Source organism: Nelusetta ayraudi, unplaced genomic scaffold (genome assembly GCF_046127955.1).
Source record: "Nelusetta ayraudi isolate G7.1 ecotype Tasmania unplaced genomic scaffold, CSIRO-AGI_Nayr_v1 ptg000052l, whole genome shotgun sequence".
Lineage (NCBI taxonomy): Eukaryota > Metazoa > Chordata > Actinopteri > Tetraodontiformes > Monacanthidae > Nelusetta > Nelusetta ayraudi.
The window spans coordinates 6,416,284-6,426,802 of NW_027466102.1; the positions used below are offsets into that span (position 1 = coordinate 6,416,284).

General features: G+C 43.5%; 1 protein-coding gene across 1 annotated transcript in view; it reads right to left on the reverse strand.

Annotated features, from left to right (window-relative positions):
• man1a1 (mannosidase, alpha, class 1A, member 1) overlaps positions 1 to 6,152 on the reverse strand; it is a 97,194-nt gene extending 91,042 nt beyond the window's left edge. Inside the window, exon 1 of the mRNA XM_076037738.1 lies at positions 5,387 to 6,152. Coding sequence (XP_075893853.1) covers positions 5,387 to 5,896 — 510 coding nt within the window. The 5' untranslated portion in view covers positions 5,897 to 6,152. The remainder of the gene's footprint in view (positions 1 to 5,386) is intronic.
• Between the last annotated feature and the right edge of the window lie 4,367 nt (positions 6,153 to 10,519).

Consider the following 10,519-nt stretch of genomic DNA (forward strand, 5'->3'; position numbering starts at 1 on the left):
GGACGAGTCTGTCATTAATGTCCAAAACGCTGACGCTAAATATCGCAAATTCCGCCCGCTATGGGACGAATTAGGGATTATCACGCTTTAAAATGAAGCTTCCATGTTGTCCCGAACATATGGAACAAGACTTGCAACTGTGGCTGAATGAAGGGAAAACTGTCACAGATTGACATGAAAAATGTGCATTTAATCCTTGTCATTTTGTTAAAAACACAACCTCGCACAAGGTGGATTAGCATTCGTGCTATTAAACGTATGTCGGTATAATAATATGGACAAATTTGATCAATCTGGAGGCGTTGGTAAAAATGCACGTCATGCCAAAACACAATAGCTAATCATGAAAGCTAATAATGAATTGGTGATGAATATTGAAATCTGTTCGGCGATCCAAGACGTAGCTGTTAAGAACATTCAGAAAATGAATGTGTTTCAGCCATACAGCAACTCTCCCACATCTACAGCATATCATTATACATGCACTTGGCGCATGTAGCCAAGATGTGGCTGGTTTTTGCTGGTTTCGCCACGTAGCGCAGACAGAATGAGCGCATGGCGATATCTCTTTTTTGACACAAAGGTTAACGTGGTTGCCAGAGCAATTGGTACAATGTCACGCGTTAATCTGTTGCCTAGTTGTCGTAAAACGTGGGCTAATTTTAGCGAGGACGACTGCTACGGTAAGTCCTGTTATTTACACTGTCAGGATTTCAGGATGCCTTGAAATTGATTCAACATCATTCACAACAGATTAATAGGCACAGATTCCTGCTATTTAGTCTGAGGAGAATGAGAGAGATTTCAGACTGAGGTCTCAGAATGGTAGACTGGTTTTCAAATGTATACAAGAACATATAAGATGTATATAAGAATATACATGGAGCGAGGCTCTTGCTCCCAGTTAGCTGCCATAATTAGGATGAACGCTCGTGTACTCAAATACCAACGTGGAAGAACGTGTTTGAGGTATCCAGGTTTGTGTGCACAGGCCACCGTCGTTCACTGGCAAGCTCGGGAGAGGGAGGACGACAGGGTGAGTGCTGCAATCTAAAATGTACGCTGTTTCTTCCCAAAATCTCCAAATATTACACGCCTAACCCTTAAAGTTCAATTGCAGCACAGGGAAAGATAAGTTTTCCATTTGCTGTATGACATACGGCATGTCGCACAGTCCATGGGGAAAGCGGGGTAGAACCGTGAACAAATACAGGTGTGCTGTCTATTTAAATGAAGACCTTCTTTTTAGCCACCACATTTATCAACATCCGGTCTTTCATGTGGCGGAACAAGCCTGATAAGCACGTTCCATAAATCACACGCGGGGCTCTGGCGTGGCACGATTTGCTACACAAGAATCCGCATGCTTTTCTACCCTCGTTTGATAAATAAGAGCCGGCGAGCGAAAGCTCAGCCTGCGCACCGCAGACAAACAACGTGCTTCTCCAGGGAGCCTTTGATTTTCCCTTTTTTTCTTTTTTTTTTTACCAGACAAACAAATTCTGCTGATTGTAGGTTTGTGTCAGTCGCAGCAAACAAGCTATTTATCCTTAACGGGGAGGTCTGCGCGAGCCCGCCCTCTGCCAGTTGCAAAACACAACATTCGCTCACCCGCTGAGACCACAACACCAGAGGACGAATCCTGAGATAAAACAATCAGACGGGAGGGACGTCGCCTAAGACGAAACAATATCCTCAAATTTTTTGGGAGCTTTTACCACGCAAGATTTGGATGAGGCTTTGCTGGAAAAAAAAAAGAAGATACAAAAGACTTCAATAAAAAGGATGGGAGGAGAGAGGAAGGAAGTCAAGAGCTCGATTGGTCTGTCTTTGAACGGATCAACATTTCAGGGAGAGACTAAAGTGAATAAATTTGCTCAGCAGATTAAATATGACTGTAAATTCTGAGACATTCTCTGTCTGTTAGATATAATAGAGAACTTAAAAAAGATACTTTATTCAAGAAAGGCCAGAGCAGCAGTGTCAACGGAGATCCTCGACTTAATACCAACAATATGCTTTTCAAAATTCCGCACTCTTAAAGTGGAACTAGGCAAAGTCGGTGGCTTCGGCGCTGCTTCGGTCGCCGTTTTCGTCCAGAGAGCTCCCCCTAGAGTTTTGCGGTGCGTATCACTGATGCTGATAGAACGCCTCCCCCTCCACAAAAAAAAAAAATAAAGAGTGCGCAAAGATACACAGAAAATACATGGAATGCGGACAAATTCTTGCAAAAAATATGTTAAGCGCAACAGCAACAAAGCCAGGTCATGGTTTCCTCCACATTTAACATCTTCTTTTTCGTCGGCTCCCTGTGACACAATAAACGTACGCAGTGCTGGCCTGGTCCTAGCAGCCTCGCTGCCGCTGCTGAAAAACAGTCAAACGTTTCTCAAAGTTACCGTCGAGGCGAGATCTGGGACAAGCGGGTCGGCGTCCCAGATCCGAAGCGGCTGGTTTTCGGCCAGGAGACACAACGAGGGGCGTGCGAAGAGCCTCGTTCTCCCGGCAACACCAGCGTTTAGCCAACACAACGGCTCCAGAGTTGAAGAATTATGGTTTGAAAAAAAAAAAAAAAAAAGATTTGTCTCTTGTCTATGATGCACTTCTGGCTGTGCAATATTAAGCTTTTTGAAGCATATATGAAGTGTGCAGCTACGTCCAGCAGTGGGTGGCGTCGAGATTATTGCGCAATGTTTATACAGGAACTCACTGATATCTTATCAGAAACTCAGCTGACCAAACAGTTATGTAGTGTGATTCAATCTTGCATGGGACAGCAGCTGGGCCAAGATCGATTCAAGCCACTACCCCCTTTTTCTTCGAGTGAATGCTGCACTTAGTTCTCACACACACACACACACACACACACACACACACACACACACACACACACACACACACACACACACACACACACACACACACACACACACACACGTCTCGGGGGAAAAAAAGGCCCTGCGTGGTGGTTTCTAAATCTAAAAGCAAGCGACAAAAATACATCAGGCAACGTTGGAGCAGCTGTGAGTGCAGTTACTCAACACGCTACTTAAAAAGTTCACCCATCATTGTCGCCGCTCTTTCCAACAATGCTGCGGCAATTTTTCTTCCCTCTAAACGGACAAACAACTTTATCCATTTCAAAACGCTGCCTCAAGTCTGCTTTTTTTTTTTAACGGCGACAACAGCTTTCCCCCCGGTGGGGTCGATGACGTTGGCTTTGTCTCCACTAACTGTTGATTTCACGGTTGACAAATGTTTATTTAAAAAAAAAAAAAAAACAAGCACGGTGCTCAGACTAAAACTGTGTGTTTGGCAGTATCACTCCTATCAATGACAACCATTTTAGATTGAATAGACAAGAATTGATTATTTTTTTGTCCGTAATGCATTAAAACATTTTTGGTACTGCAGGGCCCGCAACAATGGACAAAAAATGTATTTTTTTAACTTAGAATAGAACTAATATATTGCTTGATATCACAGTGTTGCGGCCTATTTTGGTTGGTTGTTAATTTTAATAGGAGGGGAATTTTGTGAGAGCCGACAACAAATTTGCTTTTGGTTTTCCTTGATACTAAAATACCAGCAGAAACCTGCAAACTACTCATGGAAACGGAATGTGCTTCCAGAGTCATCTTCCACGTTGCAGCAATTCAGCAAATCGACCTTTTACAAGCTTTAACTAGTGGTTACTTCAGATACATGTTCATCAAAACAGCACGCTGTACAAATAAGCAATGCGGGTGTTTTTTTTTGTCAATTCAACAAGTGTCTTTCTTGCTGCTTTTCTGTTTGTTAGAGTTAAGAAAGGACACATTGCCACCTTTAAAAGGACTGTACCTTACTACGTACTTCGCACAGGAGAACAGTAACACATTTTATATACACAACTGGAGTGCCACATATGCTACTGCAGAAATTCACTTTGCGAGTATCGATCATTTGACTGTGGTCCTACCTCAGAAAGCCAGAGGCTTCTTGCTTGGGTGGTGGTGAGGGAGAGGGGGAGGGAGAGGGGTGTGATGTATTATGACTTATTCAATACAGCTCAATGCCTCAATGACCTGCGGGTGCAACATCTTATTTCCAGCGTGTTGTCGCTGAAAAGACAGCCTATCAGTCTCGCTGCCTGCGCATCATCGTCGTCATCGACGTGAGGACAATCAGGACTGCAGAGCCGAGCGGTCTCACTTGAGGGTCCCTCTGCTAAATCCCCACAGCCAGAGACCTCGTTGAGTGACAACAACAACGGTTCTCTTTTCCAAAAGAGAGAAGAAGAAAAAAACAAAACACAAGACAGCGGTGGATTGGTGTTTTACATCAAAGGGGGAGATAACAAAGATGGGGCAGCAGGCACAAATTCGTGCCACTGGCTGTTCCGGAAATTCACCCCTTGGGCTTCTCAATTGTGAATTGAGAAGCGCACACACACACACACACACACACGCACGCACGCACACACACACGCACGCACGCACGCACGCACGCACGCACGCACGCGCGCACACACACACACACACACACACACACACACACACACACACACACACACACACACACACACACAGCAGTGACCAGTGATACCTGGCGATGCTACCTGTTGGTGATTTTTACCCAGTGGTGCAAAACCACAGTGATGTCCAAGGTTCTAAAAAAATAAAAATTATCCGGCTGAAGCAAAGGAAAAAAAAATCTGAAATATCACATTTGCCAATTTGGTTGTCAACTGTATCACTGTCAATCGAGGTCACATGTTTAGACATTATAAAAGGGACCGGTTTGTGTTTTAGCCCTATTACATGAACTCTCGGGGTTTGCGGACTAAAGCCAGTCCAGCCCGTATCGATCCATCACTGGGTGAATGGAGAGGCAGGTATACGGGGCTGGTGTGGGGGTCCCCCGTACGCATTACTTGTTTAACAGGAACTGACTTGGCGTGAACAAAACGTCACGCTTAACTCGCGTTTAAAACGCTGTTTTAATCGACGTGTCACATTCGGCGGCACTTTGTATCGTAAACATGGCTTACGTTTATTTCGAAAATAAAATGTGTATGTCTATATATCATGCGTGCCCAAAGCATTTCGACTCGAAGCCTTTCAAGCCAGCAATTAAGTATGTCTTTTAATTTGAAAATGCGGGTGTAGTTTGGCTGGGAAGGTAACGACGAAAATGAACACGCCAACGTCCCCCGTCTCGTGCGTATACCGAACACGGGACCCACATGAAATGGCATGTGTGTGAAGTGTGTGTGTGTTGAAAATGAATTATAAACAGGACGCTGGATAAAAATGAAAAGAAATGTCACATTTATCGCCGAGTCCGGCGTGACGGTCCCCCCACCCCCGTACGCCGGCCGAGCGCGCGCTCAACAGATCCTCACCTCTTTGACTTTAGCCCGCCTCGTCCTGGACTCGGCGTCCCGAGGTTCGTGCCCGGTCGCTCCGGGCGGCCGGTGATACTCAACCAAAGGTAAGTTGTTGGCATCCTCGCCGCCTTGCGCCGCGCTATCCTTCGCAACTTTCTTCTTGTCGTTGATGATGTCCTGCTTTATCTCCTCGGGACGCTTCTGTAGAGTATCCTTGGCTTCGATCAGCACTTTTTCGTGGTCTTTCTTGATTTTCGCCAGGACCCGCTCGTCGTTGCCGGTCGAGCCCAGGTCGCTGCTGTCCGGACCGGTGTGGGTGTTGGTCTCCACCGCGGATGAATGGAAGAAAACTCCGCTAAGCAGCTTAGACGAGTCCGGCAGGAAGAAAATGGCCCCGAAACACAGAGTTATAAAAGCGCTGAACATGAGCAGCAAAATAAATTTCTCCGTCAACCTGAAAGACGTCGGGCTGACAGACTTCCTACTCGCGGTCGCGGTGAAAGGCAGAAGAGTTGCAACTGGCATTTTTTCTCTCTTCCTGTAACAACTCGGAGGAACACGAAATGTATATCTCAGCGGTCGGTGTAGCTGTCGTCGGGCTCACTTTTGTCCTATCTTGCTTTAGAGATCCATGTCCGCGCGGCGGTGTCCGTATCAAACGCGAAACCCCAGCCGTGGATTTTCCGGTAAAAAGTTGAGTAGCAGATTGCGCCTGCCCATTCCGGAGACTTTCTGCGGACCTCTACGGTCTGCAGTTCACACAGGAAGCCAAAGGCAGATAGGCGTGACTGACAGCCGTGGTGAGCTAATCGCTTTCTGCCCTGTGCGTGGTAAGAACCCGGGGGGCGTGTCCTTCAACAGCTGCGGATATAAGGGCGGCGCGAACGACAGAAACGCCACTGAAAGTTTTGAGTACGGACCGTTTGTGGGCAGACAGTATACGTTCGAAGAAAAATATGAAATGTTGAAATGACGCAGTTAAAGATAAGACATTTTCCTGACTAGTTGTCTCAATGTTTCATTGTGTCGAAACAAGTCTACCCTTATTTGTATTATAACTAAAGATGTCAGAATCAGAATCAGCTTTATTGGCCAGGTTTGTACATGCCAAACAAGGAATTTGTCTCCGTTTTTTCTCTTTTCTACTACTTAGGTTAAAAAAAAAAACAACAACTGCAGAATAAGTCAAAAGTAAGGGTAAACAAGTAAACAATGTGCAACCGTAAGTAGAAATGAGCTATAAACAGTGTGCAACTCGGTGGAGTAAAATGAGGATCTATATACAAGTCTACATAGTATATATAAATAAATAAAATAATATTTATATATACATAGATAGATATGCAAGTATTCGTTAAATGTGCACATATGCCTAAAAAAATACCTAAATCTAAATATATAAATTAAAAAAGTTTCTTTTTATCCATGTCCGCGCAGCGGTGTCCGGGACATGGATTAAAAAGAAAAGTCGAGTGGAAATGTACGATACGGGTAATGTAATGTAATGTAAACACCAACGTTAACAGCTAAACAGTAGTGCAGTATGAGCAATGTAAACAGGTGAAGTGGAAGGATGGTTACTGTCATGCTTGTTTGCTCTGTCACTAAGCAGCATCGTGAAGGTGCATATTAGCTAGCATTTCCAAAGTCATTTTGAGTGTTTTAGCTTACAGCAGTGTTTGTCAAAGTGGACTTTGGGCGGGGCGGCAGGTTTGACTCAGATAAAAGTGAAATGAATGTTTAAAAGTTAATGGGCTCTAAGCACGAATCACTTCCACGTTCGAGCACTATGAACCAAGCGCGGAGTAACGTCATGGCTTAGCCTACATACACACGCTGTTTACTGGAGTTGCCAAAGATCACAGTGAATGATGTCCGGAGAATTGTCCGAGCGTCCAGCGCTACACCTCAGAGGAAACTTGAAAAAGGTTTCAAGTTTTACGTCTCGTCGTATCTAAGCGAGCAGTGCGGCTGGCTATCACGACCTCGCTGTCTTATAATAATGATCTAGTAAGCTTCAGGCAAATCAGATAACAAGAAATGACTCTCATGTGCCGTATTTTGTTTGGTTAAGTATCTGGAAAAGACAAAGCCACTAATGTGAGAGCCCTCTGCTACCGCTCTATGAAGAAAACTGAAACGCCACACAAGCTGACAGTAGGACAAGATTAAGTGACACGTTCTGTCACGTGTTCTGAACACACGTTCTGTCACAGAACATGTTCAAAGTTCTGTTCAGCAAGAGTTCTGCCCTTGATGTTACCATAAGTAAGCTTTGATGACTATTGGCAAAGATGTTACATTTGCAATGACATAGATCTACGAGTTGATAAAGGGCAGTTACAGGAAAGCTGAGTGGGAATTGGCGTGAGTTACTTTTAACAATAACATTTGCTCTTCTAATATTGGTGACCCACCATTTCTGTAATAATTCAGTGTTATGAGGAAACGTATGGAAACTCAGGACAGAATTACAGGTAGCCGATGCTGTACATTGGGGCACACAGCAGTGGTGGCTGGCAGTGCTATCCCCCCCCGTTTTTGAAAACACACTTTTGTACGTTTACACGTCATCCTGACATTCAGTGGGTATGAAACGAGTTGAACTCACTTGCTAATCAAATCCAAAAGTAACTCCGCATGCAGCTTTGGTGGCTTTGTTGCTAGCATTACATTACAACCAGCGCTGACCGGAAACTACAAACCATCCTGAGATTTTGCCGGAACTACGTCATCGTCTCTCATGCATAGAGCCTATTGCACAACAGAAATGACTAAAACAGGTGAGGTGAATGTTAATTTTTTGAATGTTGTTTAAATAAGGTTGAAAACCGCCTATTTTGTCGCCATTTTGACAGGTCGGGTGGGCGGGGGTGGGGCCACGAAAAATGTTCTTACTCCAAAGGGGGGCATGACAGAGAAGGTCTGACAACCGCTGGCGTATGGTAACAACACAGGTTAAGCATTTGACGCTTAATTTAGTGTTGTGGCGTTGCTTGTTCTCAGTAGGAACTGTTGACTTCTTAAAACATGGTCAGCTGGTAAAGTGCCCTGGCTGGGGTTGCAAATAATTGTTACAGTACGGCACTATACAAACAATCCTCTAGTCAAATGAATGATGGGTGCCGTTACGCACACTGTTTGAACTGCAGTAAAAAGGAAAACAGAGGACTGCCAGGCGAAAAAGTATTCACAGACACGTGCCGCAAACAGTGGTGAGGATCCCTGACAATGCTGAAGTTCTCTGCTCAGGTGGGGTATCTGAAGAACTCCTTTATGTCACATTGATGTAGGGGTTCTACCAGCAGTATACGCTTGAAGTACAATCCAGTCTTCATTAGATGGACCATGCTGTTGTGTAAGATCAGGTGGCATTTTTAGACACTGGTCAAATATGATTACACTAACAACGCAAGCAAATCAAGCAACACCAAATATATAGCACCTTTGCATATAATATTACTGTTTTCCCTACCAGGACAACTTCAGACTTGGCACATATCGGCAGAGCGATGTCCTGATGCATATTGAAGTATCTAAGTGTTTAGCCCGCAATCAACAGGTATTTAAGACAGAGGCTCTGCTCGCAGCTCTTGATTATAATAACTGTGCTTTTGCACTCACTGGTGATAGATAAATGTATTTGCACTCGCAAAGACAAATCAAACACCAAGCCTGGTGGCTACGCAGGGTTTGCTGCAGTATGTAGTTCGTAAAAATATTTTTAAAATACATCGAACCATGCAATGTATACAAAAGAGTGGCCGAAATACGTAGTGTCTTTTGATGGAGTAGTGAGGACAGATATTTATCCCCCATATAAGCCCTTCGGTCACCAGGGTCACTGTCATTCATCACTTAGACTATTTCTCTGCATCTCTCCATCCTCTCTGTTGTGGCTCCACTATCGTTTCTGCTCTCACGTCAGAGGTGCACGCACTGCAAGTGACGCAGCATTTCTCACTTTTTCAAAGGCTACATTCTCAGTCGTCAGGTATCTCGAGATACATTTTTTTGTTTTATGTTGAATCCCAAAAGTGATTGTCCAAGCTCATGTTCGCTCACAAGTAATGTCATATATATATATATTTTTTTTTTATTTGACAAGTCTACATAAACCACTTTTGAATGATGATTTGAATATTTAATTTATACAGCATAGACTATACAGGATATATAATGTATCATGGATAATTATATAAAAGCCGAGCCTATAACATATGATATTTAGACTCATATCAAGCCAAAATCTTCGCCGAGCTATTATCAACCTCAATTCAGGCTAAAGCACCAACATGGACCCAGATATTAAAATTTCTTCATATGAAGTTGTTTTCAATCATAGCTTTCTAAACATTCTACTCATTTCATAAACAAAACTCTTAACATACATATGTATTTATCTTTTGTGTTACTCTTGACAAGGAAGTTTTTCTACTGCAATGGCATTTAGTGTGTATAAAGTGACATATACGATAACTTACTTCAAAGTAAATTTACACACATGAAACATCACACAAAAACACCAACACGTGCGCATGCGCACAAACACACACACCTTGCCTGCAGTACGGTTATACACTGATTAAAAACTTGAGGGAAATATCAAATAGAATTTAAGCAACATCTTCAAACATCAATGTCAGTATTTGCTTTTGATATACATGAATCAAAGACTGCAAGACCTGTCAACAGGTCTTCTGATGAACCATATTCTAAAATAATATTTTTAGTTTTCTCGATATTTCTGCACATTTCTACATTTATTTCAAACACATTTTTTTCCATCTATGTTTTTCTGCTTCGAAATTAAAACAATTTTAGAGCTTTGATCTGTTTGCTTTGCAGGTAATTTGTCATTCTGTTCATTTGCCTTTGGCTCTTTACGTTTTCCCTCCGGCCGTGACATTCCTCATCAGCTTACTTTTGACCCGTGTCATGTGCCACAGTGCCTGACCCTTCTTGTTGTGTACGCTGGTCACATGTAAATGAATGAGTGGGTGGCCTTAGCTCAACGACCAACATCCAAGAAGCTAATAAGTGAAACTCTCAATCTGTAGCCGTAGCCCAGTACTTAGTGCAATTGCGGGCGCAAGGGAGAACAAATAAACATTCTCATGCATTGCATTCGCTAGCAATCCACCTCGC